The sequence below is a fragment of the Euprymna scolopes genome, chromosome 31 (genome assembly GCF_053919585.1).
Source record: "Euprymna scolopes isolate OS-2025 chromosome 31, ASM5391958v1, whole genome shotgun sequence".
Taxonomy (NCBI): Eukaryota; Metazoa; Mollusca; class Cephalopoda; order Sepiida; family Sepiolidae; genus Euprymna; species Euprymna scolopes.
This window is the reverse complement of record NC_136512.1, coordinates 6,172,653-6,190,193: the sequence shown is the minus strand read 5'-3', so window position 1 is coordinate 6,190,193 and position 17,541 is coordinate 6,172,653. Positions and strand designations below refer to the sequence as shown.

The following is a 17,541-nucleotide window of genomic DNA, read 5'->3' as shown; positions in this document are numbered from 1 at the left end:
TATTGGAAATTTATTCAAATTTTCCAAAAAACATTATAAACTTATAAAGAATGCATACAAATTTTTAATTATCCAACAAGAAAGACCTTATTCTGCACAGTTTCGAAAAATGTAATTCTTCTTATCAGAGGAAAGTGGTTTGCAAAATATATAATAAACTTTCCAGGTTAATGCATTGAAATAAACTACAAATATAAAATTAATCATATTTGCATCAAAAAAGTTTTTAAACAGTTAGTGAAAGTTTATAGGGATTCAAAATGATTAAGAAAGCAGAAAATGGGGAAAAGGGAGAAAAAGGATATGGTAAAAATCCAAAGAATAAGACAGTATATATATATATATATATATATATATATATTTTTTTTTTTTTTTTTTCTAAAACACTTCTTCCTAATACCAACAATCACTTCTGTAAGGTCTGACGAGGCTGTTAGATCGTAAACATGGTCCAACATCTGAAACATATGTAACCAAACAGATAAAACGGTAATAAAAAAATAAAACACATATTTGCTCTGCAATAGTATTGAGCACTCTCTTCGGGTTTTTACTAATTACCAGTTTACTATATATATATATATATATATATATATATATTATTGATGGGACGATTTCAATATTTTTCCCAATTCTGATACAATTACCGATTCCAATTCTGATTCTTTATAAATCTCTAATCATTTAACTATAATATTGTTAATTTTCCCGATTTTCGTAAAAACAGATGTTAAATATGCAGATATTTTCCTAAACGTCAAAATTACACTTGTGGAAGAGGATCTATTGATTTTAGCTTTACTTGTATTTTAAAATCAATAAATATTTACTAATTCATCAATATTACCAGCAATGGAAGATTTTACTTTAAAACAAAATCAGATAAAAACAGACATTAAAAGAATCGTTTTGGCATCGGAAAAAATAGGCATCAATTTTTCTGATTCCGATATTGATTCCAAGGTCCCCAAATCTTCCGATTTTTATGATTCCGATTAATCGTCCCAACACACACACACACACACACACACACACACACACACACACACACACACACACACACACATATATATATTTATAAAATAAAAAGCTATAGCAAACATCTAAATGACTACTTTAAACACAGTTCCTGATTTCAAAAAAAGAAAAATTAAAAGATTCATCTGCCTTACTTTTAATGCTAGGTTTATTTTTGGTGTCTTTTCAATTCAATAGAAATCCTCCTAAATTTGCTGATGAGGAGACCGTGCTTACCAAAAAAAACTATGTATAATTGTTCTACGTGACTTCATGTATACCACAAATAAAAAGCACGGATTTCCGAAACGATCGTACAGATAATTGACTTTGTTGTTGTTCCTTCTTATGAAACTGATTTTTAATTTAATTAAAATTTGATTTTTAAATTTTAAAATTTTTTTTTTAATTTTTAAATTATAAATCACATTACTTAATATATATATATATATATATATATATATATATATATATATATATATATATATATATATATATATATATATATGATGCTACTAGGCCTTATGTCAAGAATATTATTTCAATTTTGATCAAAATTATTATATGATTTTCCTCCCGGTAAATGTTTAAAAGTAAAAGTTTAAGCTTAAGAGGTCTTAAGCAGAAATTGGAATCTTGCGTAATTGATATCTCATTACTATTTATCAAATACAATGCAGATCTGATGTGTTATAATTTTTAAATCGGGCTTGTACCCAGATTATGCTTTATGAAAACCCTTTAAAATACTTCAATTTTGGGAATATTTATTAATTTATGTCTGATACTTTACCGTATAAATTTTACAAATGTCGGAATATTTGAATTTTTACAAAGGGTTTGTATACCTATTTTTACACCCTTTACCTAAAGCTAAATTAAACTAAATATGTCCTACATTAAAACCCCTTACGCTTATCAGCTGTTTTAAAAAATTCATAATAGTCATTTAAAAGCTTTTGTTTCCTATAGCTATCCGTGGAATTCAATAAAAGGGAACTGCTTCCCAGCTGACTATAATATGGTGGTTTTCAAGTTCAATGTAAACAAGTTCCTGTTGTGCCCTCCTATTAAATAATTAATTTCTATCCAATTTCCACCATCACCGATCATCACGGTCTCACCTGACACCCATTAACCCTTATCCTTGAGTGGTCTCTGGGTCTTGATAAGCGGTAAGTAAAAATAATTTGTTTAAGAGCATATATATATATATATATATATATATATATATATATATATATAAGTGGTGGGACGATTCCTATATTTTTCTCAATTCCAATACAATTACCAATTCCGTAATAAATTACCGATTTCGATTCCGATTCTTTATAAATCTCTAAATATTTAACTATAGAGTTGTTATTTTCCCTGATTTCCGAAAAAACACATGTTAAATATGTAGATATTTTTCTAAAGATAAATTATACTTGTGGAGGATAATTTATAGATTTTAGCTTTACTGGTATTTTAAAATCAATAAATATTTATTATTTTATCATTATTAGCAGCAATGGAAGATTTTGCTTTTAAAGAAATCAAATAAAAAAAGACAATTGAAAGAATCGTTTTGGCATCGGAAAATAGCCACCAATTTTTTCGATTCCGATACCAATTCCGATATCGCCAAATTTGTTGATTTTTCCGATTCCCGATTCCGATTAATCATCCCAACACTAATATATATATATATATATACACACACACACACACACACACAAATGAATTTAGGTAAAAATGGTACAGGTAAAAATGGCACCGGAAAAATAGTACAGTAAAAATGGCATGGTAAAAATAGCACCAGTAAAAATGGTCCAGGTAAAAATGACATAGGTGAATAAATAGGAAAAAATGGGCCTTTAACAACGGAAATTAGGACCGTCTGGTATCAATTTAAATGAATGGCTCTCGTCTTGTTTTGACAAGCTTCTGGGTTTGACCTTTACTCCTGATCTGAAATGGAACACATACATCAAATCTGTTGCCAAGGTGGCTGGGAAAATGGTGGGATCCTTCTACCACTCCATCAGATATCTCACTGCTGATGCAATTCTCTATCTATATGCCAGGTATATCCAAGGATAGAGCACTGTTGCCACATCTGGGCAGGAGCTGTTAGAAAGACCTTATCCTGCCTTGACAAAGTTCAAAACAGACTTCGTAGCTTATTGGGGGATACCCTTTTCTCTTCCCTGCAACCTCTTTCTTACAGAAGAGACGTTGCGAGCCTGTCTCTGCTTTATCGTTATTTCCATGACAAGTGCTCCCCAAACTTTCACGGAAAGCACTTGTTTAGCCGAAACCATCGCTAATAATTTTCTCCACTCTTTATCTGTGCCTAAACCATTTCCGTTTGTCTGTTTTGCAGCTGACTACAATTTGGTCGTCTTCAAGTCCAACATAAACAAATTTTTGATGAACCGTCTCCTTAAGTAATCCAATTTACCAAATTTCCACTATTAATGATTACTACGATATTATCCCATTGACTACTGTACACTTATTGATCCATATCATTGAGTCGGATCCGGGCCTTGATAAGTGGTGACTCCTTTGTAAAAACAGAAAAAAAAAAAAAAAAAAAAAAAAATATATAAATAAAAACACAGAAAAGTTTTGTTTTTTAATCTTTATGATGTACATACCTGTCACAGAATGAAGATGTCATATTCCAAGCATCATGTAAATTGATCAAGTATTTTTTTTTCTCTTAACTTTTAATTATGACAAAGAGAAACACTATGTTTTGATCCGCCATGTTTAATAAATAAGATGGAGAAACCTAATTCGAACAATTCAGATCAAAATTAGCCTTGTAATGGATATAATTTCCTACTAAAATCTCAAAAAACCGTAAAAAATGATTTCTTATTTATAAAAAAAAAATATTTTCTATGTATAAGAAATGATTTTCTATATATAAAAATAATACTTGATTAATTTATATGCTTTTTGGAATATGACACTTTCGTTTTGCGACGAAGTACGCATATCATAAAGATTTTTCTACAATTTATTTATTTTTAATAGGTTTGATTCTGAAGATACACCTGATATTTTTCTACTACTTTTCATGCGCGGCTAACCTATCACAAGTTTGGTCGGATGTTGACGACGTGTAGCCACCCCCACCCCCCCGCGCGCACGCACACACACACACACACACACACACACACACACACACACACACACACACACAGCGCACAACACTTCTAAAAATCATTTTTCATTCTTTAAAAACAAACAAACAAATAAATAAATAAGAATTAATCCCGGGATTATTGATAAGCTTCAGATTTTCAGATTATATATTTTAAAATCGATTTTTAATCGATTTTAAATCGATTTTTCAAGTGGATGTTCACCTTTCCTTATAAGCTTAACGTAGAACGGCCCCTCTCTGCTCAAAATCCGGGAAAACAGGAATTTGTAAATAGGGTTTTTAAATTAATAAAACTGAACCCAAATCTAAAAATTGAACGGTAAGTTAAACAAAATGCTTTAATAATCAGAGAATTTGCTGTTCATTCGATATGGTAAAAGTACAAAATAATCGGTAAAAGTACAAAACAGTTAATATTCGATAGCAAACACAACATAGTTTATATCAAACACACTCGAATGAAATTCTCTATCTAACTAGCCAAGTTGGTTCATAACTTTCTTTATAGCAATCACGCATATTAACTTACTCAAGATATTGCTTGTTGTTTATGTCATGAGTGTAGGGGAACACTCTAGACGGACTCGTCAGCAATGCCCGGTAAATCCGCCACAGGTGATCAGCTATAATCAAATCCTTCATTCCAGTGGAAGGACGTAATACTTGGGAGGATAGTCAGTAATACTGAACAATCCCTAAGGAAGAGGGTTTCTGTGCCAGGTAAATCCTCGATAAATCTCAATTCCAGCAGAGGAGGGGGATCATTTAATGTTTAGCTTTCACAGCAAACTGCGCCCACCTCTAAAAATTGAACAAGTCCGTTTTGTATCGCCAAACAGGTGTACATGTTTCTTTTTATTGTTCCCCTGACGAAGAGATACTACTCTAAAAAATTAGGGACATCAACACCAACCATCTTATACGACACATTTGTTGGCAAATAAACGTAATATAATTGAAAATTCTTTCTAATATTGTCATTATTCTTTTATATACCAACACATGTCCACTGTTTCCTACGAACGGCATTGATATAGCCTTCCAACACAACTCCTTTCATTATAATCTTAAATTTTGCTGTTTTCAATTTGATGCCAATCGCCTGAAATTTTCCACGTAGGATTCGACCATTTGTAATCCAACGGACTATCTGTTCGTTTGAAAGAGAGTAGCATAGTATCTGTCCTGTTATTATGGGACCATTCTCCTAGGAATTATTTCCTTCTTTTGAGAGAAGGGGGGTTTAGGGGTAGCTTGGGTTAGGGGTAAGGGTAAAAAATTGACACATTCTGTTTAATGTCGGTTATGTGGTATTTTCCCTGTAGTATCAGTTCGTTCCTTTTCCAAGATATCATCCTCCCAGGCCTAATCTCCTTCTTTGGGAAGGGGCAATGTGGTATACTTTCGTTATGATGCTATCTTTCCAGGTATGATCTCCTGTTTGAAGGGAGTAATGTACAAGTTTATCCCAAAAGTAATGCCTCCTATTTTTTATATTCTACTTTTGTTATAATGACTGAACTTATGCATTCATAACCTGAAAGTTCCATCTCTCTGTTGCAGATATTGACAGTGTGAAATTCTAAAAAAGCAACACCTGTTATGGAGATGCGTTATTTAATTCCTCTATGCAGAAAAAAATTGAACCGATCAACATTCACCAGCGCCTGTTGAACGTTTATGAACCTGATGCAGTTGATGTCAACATGGTTAGAAGATGGGTTCGTCGATTTCAGAGTGGTGACAGAGATGTGAGTGACAAAGCATGGTCAGGATTTTTATGCCAGAAACATCAGAAAGAGGCTGGTGGTGACTGCTTAGAAAAATAAATTCGAAAGCACAAAAGATCGCTCGTTTTTATGATATGATTCCCATCTTCATAGCTCTTCAACATTTTAGATTTTGAGTTAAAAATAAGAGGCCTTACTTTTGGAATGTCTTTTTTTTTTTGTTGTGGTATCAAGTCTGTTGCCACAAGACCATTCTCACAGATATTATCTTATCCTTTAAGGGAAGGGAGGGTAGCACATTAGATCATCCTCCCTGGCATTACCTTCTTTTTGGCGTGGGAATGAATGGTTAGTTAGGGTTAGCTATTGTTAGGGGTTAGGATTAGAGTAGGGTAGCACAACAACGTTCATTAGTGGTGTACAGTACATGTACAGGCTTTGCTACACTGACATGACAATGTTTCGATCTGTATTTATTAATAACTAAGATCTCATCAGGCGAAAAAGGCGTTCATATTGAAAAGCATCTATTTAATATGAACACTTAAAAGAAATTACAGACTTGCTTGCCTGATGAGATTTTAGTTATAATTAACTATAGATCGAAACATTGTCATGCCAGTGTAGCACCGCTTGTACATATCTGTATAAATAAATACTGATATAAATAGTTATATTTATTATTGTGTACCGTTATATAAAACCGTTGGATATTCTCTGGATTTTTATCCTACGGATACATTCTTAATCTGGACTGAATATATATATATATATACATATATATATATATATATATATATATATATATATATATATATATATATATATATATGATGAAAATAATGGAAATAGTATTCCGACAAAATAGAGAAAATAAAAAGGAACAAACCGTATTATGTGTTCACCAACGTTTCGTCTTTATTTCGAGACTTCCTTTATTTTCTCTCTCTCTCTCTCTCTCTCTCTCTCTCTCTCTCTCTCTATATATATATATATATATATATATATATATATATATATATATATATATATATATATATATATACCGTGGCATCATATCATTCACGGCTCGGCATTTGCATATAGCTATGTCGCATAATGCTATTTTATATATATATATATATGTATATATATATATATATATATATATATATATATATATATAAGTGAATTTAGTTTACAAACAAATGGCTACACATAAGCATACATGTTTCAGCGAAAACCCAGTAAGGGGATCGCTTCGTCAGGCCAAGGACAACTCTCAGAGTTGTCCTTGGCCTGACGAAGTGAAGCGATTCCCTTACTGGGTTTTGTTTGTAAACTAAATTCACTTATTTTGGCTCTGTCTAAACATTGAGCACTCTTTTGGGTGACACGCTTATATATTTTGTTTTAAACAAACAAATAATTACTACTAATACAATATATATATATAGCATGGCCGGCTATATACAAATACCAAGCCGTGAGTGAAATGATGTCACGATAAGGAAAAGAAGACTATAAAAAGGAGAGAGTGAGCACTTCGAAAAAACGATCAGTTTAGAGACATAGACGATGTTCGAGAGAACATTCCAGAAAACGATCATATGAGAAACGTTTCAGCCGTAACAAAGAGTTAGGTGAGTAAGGAATTAAATGTTGTTATACAACGAAAAAAGTTGAAGTTCTTTTCTTTGCGACTGAGGTTACAACGTGTTGCGTAACATTACAATTATAGATAAGACAAAGTCATGTATTCGTATACATAGATCTATTTGTTGATGTAATAAGGAAAAGCTATTAGTGGGGACGTGTTATATGCTTTTTATACCTAGGCATTTCAAAGCCTAATGCTTCTTATCAGAAGAAGGGCTAGAGGGCTAAGTTGCAAATATGCCAATGCTACATATAGATAAGGGTATAACTGGGGGAGATATTAAGTTATCTAATATATAAGGGAGTGATGGATGAGGGGTGTGCGGGGTATCTGTGGAGGTTGGTAAATATTACCTTACACTAAAACAGAACACTGACTACTCTAATTTGATTTTCTAGAGGTATTCGAGGTCGCTGACAACGAATGTAATAATTAAACCCGTCGCAAATTTACCATTTACATGGTATGAACCCCTGGACTCAGGGACTACTTTGCGTCGGTTCACTGCCTTTGTTTACACTATGCGTGATCGGTTTCTTACTGAAATGTATGTTTGCGATGAGACTATGTAACAACACAAAAAATAAACCACATTTTTTTTTTAAACTTTCTTGTTATTTCAAATGTCTGGTAAAGATTCCTCCACGATGTGATAAGTCACTTTATCACACGTGTGCATATGCGAACGCATCATGTAAGACAACACTAACATAGTGTTAACGAAGATGGCGAAATGGCGTAAAATAGTCCCAGAGTCCAAGGGTTCATACCATGCAAATGGTAAATTTGTGACGGGTTTAATTATCAAATTCATTGTCAGCGACCTCGAATACCTCCAAAAAACAAATTAAAGTGGTCGGGGTTTTGTTGTAGCGTGAGGTAATATTTACTGGGAGGTTAAACTAATATAGGTAAATTTAAGTTAACTGGAGATGAGAGATAAATTTTAGCAATCAGAAATAGGGGGATACTATAATATGGGAGAGAAATGAGATGATATGGAGAGAAAACACATTATTAATCCTTATTTATATAATCCCTTTGCTCATTGAATATGTCCTTTGCTCCATTATACAGTCCTTTCATTTTCTGTCTTCTCGCCATGGCATTTCAAAGCTAAATGCTTCCCGTCAGAACAGGAGAAAAATCCGGCATTATTCAAAAGTAAAGGTCAAAAGACAATGAAACCGACTTTAAAAACATTCAGATTAGAATTGGAAAAAAATTATTTTATAGGGGGCGATATGATGGGGGTAAAAGAGAGAAGGGACAGAAAAGAACAATAAATACTAAAAGAATATACAAAACAATGTATAAGAAAATGAAATACTAATACAAGTTTTTAATTCATAAAAGTAGTAATTTTTTTTTTTAAGTTTGAAAAAAATATTTTTTTTAATTTCAAAAATCAAAATAAAATATTAAAAATTTTAAAAATATATACACTAATGTCTGATAAAAAAAAAATTAAATAATAAAATATAGATAAAGCAGAACAAATTATTAGTGGGGCAGGTTGCTGAAACAATCTTTCACTTGGTGCTTGTATCACTAAGTGAAAGATTCTTATGAAATATTGAGATAACCTGCCCCACTATAAGTACAATGAAGTGTGTGTGTGTGTGTGTGTGTGTGTGTGTGTGTGTGTGTGTGTGTGTGTGTGTGCGTGCGTGCGTGCGTGCGTGCGTGCGTGCGCGCCACACAGTTGAAAAAAAATGGGCGACGTGTAAAAAGAACGCAGTCGAATGACTCAGGCACAGAGGCAGACACTGTTACTGCTATGTCGTTTGTGCATGTTATGAAGATATTTAATATTGTAAAAACGAAGATTCACTATCGCATTTAACGTTTGTTTATATATATATATATATATATATATATATATATATATATATATATATATATATATATATATATATATATATATATATATAAAGCTGAATGTGTGTGTGGTCACGAATAGGGTCCTATATGGTCGACTATTTTAAAAAACTGATTACATATAATGATAGATGTATCGAGACACAGGAATGGGTATGTTTGATCTGGCAGAACGGTGGTTCATTAAAATTGTGTGGTCTGCGTTCGCGCCTGGTCCACAAAGTATGGAAATAAAAAAATTTTAAATTAAAAAAAAAACGTTTACAAGTGTTTTTGATATAGATGCACATAATAATACTTTGATAAGTATGTTTTAACTTAAATAGGGATGGTATAATAAAATTGTGGGGTCTGCGTTCGCGCCTGGCCTCAATAGAATGGAAATAGGTATAAACTTTTATAAAGACTTTTTATATCTATCTGCGAAAGTATACTTTGATAATTATGTTTCAGTGTGAAGAAATGTGGTATAATAAAAATATGGAGTGTTCGTTCACACCTGACGTCCATAGAATTGAAATATGTCACAAAGTTTAACAAGGTTTTTTAATATGTGTTTCAGTGTGAACAGGTATGGTATAATAAATCATGGGGTTTATCTATTTTATTTTTACTTTCATCATATTTTGCTTTGGTTTTGATACCCCCGAATTCGAAGCTATCTCTTTACAACCCTTCCTTTTCATAACCTATCATACTTTAATAAATCAGTCCATTTTCTGTAGGCTGCTTTTGAACCCAGTCAACGACGGGTACTTTTGCTAGTATAATATAAAGCTGAACGCGCGAGCGCGCGCGCGCGCGCGTGTGTGTGTGTGGTCATGAATAGGCTCCTATATGGTTGATTATTATAAAAAACTGATTACATAAAATGGTAGAAGATGTATCGAGGATCAGAAATGGGTATGTTTGATCTGGTAGAACGGTGGTTCATAAAAATTGTGGAGTCTGCGTTCGCGCCTAGCCCCCAAAGTATGGAAATAAAAAATGAAGAAAAAAAATAGTTTACAAGGGTTTTTGATATAGATGTACATAATAATACTTTGATAAGTGTGTTTCAACTTAAATAGGGATGGTATAATAAAATTGTGGGGTCTGTGTTCGCGCCTGTACTCCATGGAAATATGGCACAAACTTTAACAAAGACTTTTCATATCTATTTGCGTAAGTATACTTTGATAATTATGTTTCAGTTTGAAGAAATATGGTATAATAAAATTATTGGGTGTTCGTTCACGCCTGACCTCCATAGAATGTAAATATATCACTAAGATTAACAAGGTTTTTAAAAGGGGGTGAGGGTGCACAATAACACCTTTACTTTAATCTTAATTCACGTTAGCTTTTATTTATTTTTTTTTTAGTTGAATCATATTGTGTCGAATAAATTCACCTCATAAATTCACGTTCTTATTAAAGTGAAAGCCCAAAAAAAAAAAGTCGGAACTTTAGACAATTCTCGACACAAATTTTGCATAACTCTGTTTTTGATTTGATATATTTGTTCTATTTCGGATAAGTAGTAAAGGTCAGACACAAAAGATGGAACCTTTCCTAAGATTAAGACCATTCATTTTAATTAATGCTAGGCAGGGTCAGCGCGTTCATGATGGAAAAATAGAAGCTTGGTTTTAGATGCATTAAAATTAATCAGCCACCAAATGCTTGTAAAACAGGTGTAGGGATGCAACGTAATGATGATGGGACAGAATTTGGAGCTTGCTTGATAGTGCAGGACCTATCAAATTCGAGATTCTTTTTTTAATCTTGTCTATGAGATACTAGTGGTAGATACACCAACTCGGATACGGCAACAATACTCCATGCATGGCGAATGGTGGCTTTGTAGAGATATAGGATGCTCTCAGGTGTGAATAATTTTCTAGCCTGGTAGAGAGAGCTCACCTTTTTTGCAGCAGCCTTTGCAATGTACTCATTATATTTGTTCCAGTTCATGTTACTATGTATACTCTCAGACATAATTTTCTAGCATAGTAGAGGAAGCTTACCTTCTCTGAAAATAAACATTTTATGCATACAAGTAACATAGTGGGAACAAATGCCCGAAAGCTTATCAGAAATAGCCCTGATTTTTTTGTTTTTTTGTTTTATGGAAATCTCTCCAGACAAGGCATGAAGCCACGTGATGTTAGGAGCTAAAAAAATACTACTTCATATTGCCAACAATAAGTGTTAAATGAAATAGATTCTGACCTAAAAAAACAGCAATTCTTCCCTCTTTGTCACAAACGTCGCCCATGTAATATAAGAACTAAAGGAAAAAAAAATAAGAGAAGCGAGAGTTGACGATAATGATCCTCATCTAACTGTTTTGGTAAAATTGACTTTGAATGGTGTTTATCAAATCATTTAGCAGAGATATTATGGAAATCGCTCCAGTCAAGGCATTAATCCATTTGATGTAAAAAACTTATAAGAACAAAAGATAAGTATTGCAAAGACCGATGATGCCTATTGGGCTTGGGCTTGAAGAAACCAATGCTATAGGTAGGAGAAAAACAGTCAACAATAAAAAAGTTACACAAGCCCGCAATACATGGAAAGAAGTTACTTGAATAGTAATCTGTATTACAATTGCGTATCAAAAAAGCAAATTGGTGAAGATAACTAGACCAACGAGTCAAACGAGCTGGAACAAAGGAAGCAGAGGAATAAATCAGACAATTGTAAAGAACACATGCCATAATAGTATTTATAGAAAAAACTGAGACTAGCAATATTACGTCTGTCGTAGATAGATTGTAGAGAAGAAGAAAGTGTGTGGTCCAATCAAATTGCAGATATATTTCAGCAATTTATCAAGAACCTCCAAGTGGGACACAGATTTACCAGGCCAAATACGACAGAAGTACTCCATACATGGTTTGATAGTAGATTTGTAGAGATGAGAATAGTTTCAGATTTGGTAAAATGTTTAGAATGGTAGAGAGAGCCAACTTTACAAGAAGCAGAAAGAGCAATGAATCTAATTTATGAACTCTGGGAAAGATTTGATGAAAAAGAAGTTTCAGAGTTGATTTTTTTCCTCAAGAGCAAAACCGGCCATGAAAATCTCATGAAGAAAAGGGACACACCTACGATTGAAAGGCACAAGCTGAGTCTTACCATGATTAAACAAGCTATTTCGTTCCACGATCCATAACTGAACCCAGATCAACTTTTAGATCAGCTGAATGCTTCAGATGTTCTGCGGAAAATGGGCGGGAAGCAACATCAGAATAGAGAGTGGTATCATCAGTGTCCAATTGACTACTGTACACTCATTAACCCTTATCCTCGAGTGGCCCCTGGGCCTTGATATGTGGTGATGCCTATGTAAAAAAAAAAAAAAAATTCTTTACTCACAGATCATTGATCTAGAAAAGAAACAATGTTGGGCCGAGAATAGAGGAATACCTGCATTGATATGAAAAAAAAATGAAGATACTCCCTTAAGAGTTACAACTTTTGATCAGAAAGAAATAAAAAACAAGTAAAGCACGCATGATCCCCCATGAGTACACAGTGAACGAGTCATAAAAAAAAAAATGACCAAGCATAGATGTAATACGGAAGCAAACAGAAATAATTCTGTTTGTGGTTTCGTATTTCGTTGTGCTAAGCAGAAGATTCAGTTGGGTACAATGGTCAGAACAATCGCTCAGTATGGGCACAGCTCGGACAGAAAGAAACTGCAACCTACTGTCTGTACAACTGCAAAGAAAACTATGGAAATACATCAAAAACACTTTCTGAGAAATAGTGTGAATGAGGTTCTGAATGATGAGCAGCAATGAATTCATGAATGCCTCAAGGGCAAGAGATAGATGGAGAGTGATAACCGTCAATATAAGGCAACAATACTTCATACAGGTGGCTTCATGGAGATACAGGATATTGGCTGGTGTGAGTAGTTTTCAAGCATGCTAAAGAGAACCCACCTTCTTTGCAGCAGCCTTAGCAATGTCCTCAATGTAGTTTTTTCAATTCATGTTAGCGGTGAATGTTAAATAGTTTGAAAAATGGGCTCTCGGGTAGGGCGTTATTTGTTATGGCAACCGGTGGCTGAGAAGGTTGAAAGGAAAGCAGCTTAGTCTTAGTAGCATTAAATGTTACCATCCACATATGGCACCATTTCTCTACTGAAGACTGCAGGATTAAACTATCAGTAAGGAAATTTCTACTTTGAATTAAAGTTTAAGCATAAGAGTCAAGCATTATGGTCCATTTGTGCTTTTAAAAGGAAGAAACCCGTAATTTGCACTTGCATGCCTGTTGAAGCAAAGAAGTCAACAAGATTTTCAAGTGTTTGTCAAAAAAAAAAAAAATTCAATGTAGTTTGCTTGAAGCATTATTTACTGTATATATAAAAAAAATGAGGTTTATAGGAGGTAGAACAATGCACAGATGTAACGGACATATTCAAACTGAAGCAAATTAAGATATAATAGTTATGCAATTTCAACTTTTTTGATTCAATACATGCGTGTATATATGCACAATTATATATATATATATATATATATATATATATATATATATATACATACACACACACACACACAGGCGGCAAAAAGAAAGTTGCACTTGTAATTTTTTCAAAAACTGCAAATTTAAGCTAAATTTAATATAACTGTTTAAACAAACTATACTTCATTTGATTGGCCTTTTATTCTTCTATAATTTTACCTGTTCATATTTGACTTTTTATTGAAATATTCTAGTGTTCGTGCCAATTTTAAAAAATGGCTTCAAATTGAGGAGGCAAAAAGAAAGTCGACACAATGGAAAATTGTTATTTAAATGTAACTTTAGGACATTAATGCAACACAAATACAACAGGAATACAATGAACTAGTAAATATTTAGTAGCATAGCCCTTCTGCAATTTGACAGCCTGCAATCTTTTGCCAATTCCTTGAATTAGACTGAAGCAATACTCCAGAGAAAGGGCATCCCACTTTTCTTTAATTTTTGTCCAAAGTATTTCCAAATTTGAAATTTTATCATTGCGTAGCTGCTGCTTGATGTAATGCCATATGTTTTCGATATGATTGAGGTCTGGAGATTGTGCAGGCCAATCCAAACACGGAATATCATGCTCTTTAAAGAACCTCTTGACCTTGTCACTGTGTGAATGGGAGCATTATTCTGCATGAAGATGGGATTGTCATCCAAATTCCAACCAAAGTAGGGAAGAAAATGCTCAGTCAACATATTAGTGTATTTGGTCGAATTAATTTGATTTTGCAAGCGAACTATAGGCCCTGGACCATTGATCCTAATAATGTCGCACACCAAAACTGAACCTCTACCACCTTGCAGCATTGAAACTAAGCATCTAGGATTAAATTCTTTGTCTTTCCTCTGATGGACGTACTGCCTACCATCACTGCCTAGCCTATTGAACTTGTTTTCGTCACTAAAAAGCACTTTTGACCAATATGAAGCATCATGATCTTCATTGCATCTGACAAAGTCCAGATGGCGCTTTCTGTTCTTTACAGAAATCATTGGCTTGCGTCTTGAAACATATTATCACAAATTAAATTCCTTTAATCTGTTCTTGACAGTAGAAAGAGAGCACTTTTTAACAAGATTGCACTGTTGTTGGATTTGGGGAGCTGCTTCAAATCTGTTTTCTTAGGGTGCGGATCTTGATAGTATTGTCTTCCCTGCTAGAGGTAACTCTAGTACGACCAGATTTAAGGGCATCATGAACACTGCCGGTGTTTTGGTGTTTTTGCACAGTTTTTCGTACCACTTTCTCATCATATTTCCATCTGCGGCCGATTTCTTGATTGCATAAATCAGAAAGATGGAGATTAATGAGTTCCTGACAATCACTAAGAGAAAGTCGTTGCATATAGACTAAATGTTACATTGTATAACTTGGAACAACCACGATTACGATTAGGGATGCTTTGTTTCCTGTTGGTGGATATTTTAAACTGATTTAGGGGCGATATTTTAGCTGGTTTTAAGCGAATTTGTTGCTGCGGATTTTCTTTTTGCCTCCTCAATTTGAAAATATTTTTTTTAATTTAATATGAACACTAGAATATTTTAGTTAAAATTCAAATATGAACAGGTAAAATTATAGAGGGATAGAAGACGAATCAACTGAGGTATAGGTTGTTTAAACAGTTACATTAAATTTAGCTTGAATTTGCAGTTTTTGAAAAATTACAAGTGCGGACATTCTTTTTGCCGGCACCACACACACACGCACGCGCGCGCGCACACACACACACACACACACATATACAAAAAATATGGAAATAATTTAAGTTAAAATAAATTCAACATACCCATAATCTTAGTAACTGCAAAGGAACAGCAGAGTGTGTCGATTACATGAACCATGTAATTCTTATTAAATAGTGTTTTTCTAAGTCTTTTCAGGTAAACATCTGAAGAGTTCGTGACTTAATATGTAGCCAAAACATAATTTTGTAGACTTGTTACCTGCAATACGAAACAATATTATAACGGATACCTTTTAAAAAATAATAAATGACCAACTGATAAAACTTGATATTTGGAACTGGGAGAATTATTATGCTACACTATATATATATATATCGTACTTTGTGGTAATTGTGCCAAATCCAGGGTAATTGCGGCAACTAGCTAAAAGTGCTCTTTTGGCAACCATGCATATAAAGAGCACTTCTGTGTGTGTGTGTGTGTGTGCGTGTGTGTGCGTGCGTGCGTGCGTGTGTGTGTGTGTGTGTGTGTGTGTGTGTGTGTGTGTGTGTGTGTGTGTGTGTGTGTGTGTGAGAGAGTTTCTTCCTCATAGGTTCTGAAACGGCCGAGTCTATCCTTTTGCAAATTTCACACAAATGTAATTTATATGTCTGGCAGTGTTCTTAGATATGTTTTGTACAGAAATTCATCGGATAAGTTTTGAAAATCGAAAAAATCTGATCTTAAAATTAGTCTTTTTCTCTTTCCTATGGATAAAAAAGAATAATTTTTACAGGGGAATATTTTACGTTACACCGGTCAAGGGAAATAATAAAATCTCATCAAATCATTTCCAAAAATAAAAAAAAAAATTAAATCTTAAAAATAGTCTTTCTTATTTATAGATAAAAAAAAAGAAGAATTTTTATGGGGGGGAATATTTTACGTTACACCGGTCAAGGGAAATAATAAAATCTCAGCAAATCATTTCTTCTTAAAATAAAAAAAACAGATTTATTGTCATTTAGAAATATAGCTCAGTGGTAGAGCATTCGACTACAGTTCGAATGATCACCTGTTCAAACCCATTTTATTTTAATTTTTTTTTCTCATTAATGAGTTCAATTTACGGTAAAAAAAAGAGGTACCATTTAAAATCGCCCCAAATCGTTTATTCGTTTGCTTAATTTAAAACTAAGCATTAATCAGAAGTGACTTTTCCAGGGCATTCATCGTCAAATCCTAATATCAGCTGAAACAAACACAGATAGAATTTGATGAACGACATTATCATTATTATTTTATTTTTTGCAAATTAATCCACCAGGCAAATTATTCCTCGTAATCAATAGAGGATTGGTTTTATCTTATCATATATTCTGTTGATTTTATAAAACTATTTTCATATATAATGGGTTGAATTAAAGTTTAAAATGCAAAAGTCAAGTATCATAGTTTAATTGTGCTCTAAAAATTAACATTCATTTCGACTGTGCCTATGTCTTATCAAATAATTCAATTGTTTATTTTATGAAATTATTCTTACATAACCACTTGAATAAAATTTAAGCGTACAAAAGTCAAGTATTATGGTTCAAGTGTGCTCTAAAAAGAAACATTCATTTCGAACGCGCCTATATCTTATAAAAGAATCTACAGTTGATTTTATAGGCCGTACCTTTCTGCTTGTGCGGTGATAAAACTTCTCAAATGCACTTGTGATGTTAGGTTCTATAAAAGTGTTAACTTTGGTCAAAATTGGAATTCCTTTCTGTAATTGGAATTTTTCAAGTATTGATTTTCGATACTTATCGAAGACATTCCGATACAAAACCTATATCTTCCCATGAAGTTTTAAAAAAATCGACCCAGCCGTTTCCAAGTCCATAGGGAAGGAACACGCGCGCACACGCGCACACAAG

At 33.2% G+C, this 17,541-nt stretch overlaps 1 protein-coding gene across 9 annotated transcripts in view; it reads right to left on the bottom strand.

The window, feature by feature from the left end:
• The window catches only part of LOC145255605 (uncharacterized), a 529,950-nt gene that overhangs the window by 108,304 nt on the left and 404,105 nt on the right, over window positions 1–17,541 (bottom strand). For 5 of the 9 annotated variants that reach the window (XM_080114099.1, XM_080114100.1, XM_080114098.1 and 2 more), the window contains one exon: window positions 15,742–15,898. The exons of the other annotated variants lie outside the window; for them this stretch is intronic. In XM_080114099.1, the coding sequence (XP_079970225.1) occupies window positions 15,742–15,796 (55 nt within the window). In that variant the 5' untranslated portion in view covers window positions 15,797–15,898. The remainder of the gene's footprint in view (window positions 1–15,741; window positions 15,899–17,541) is intronic. 9 annotated transcript variants of the gene reach the window in all.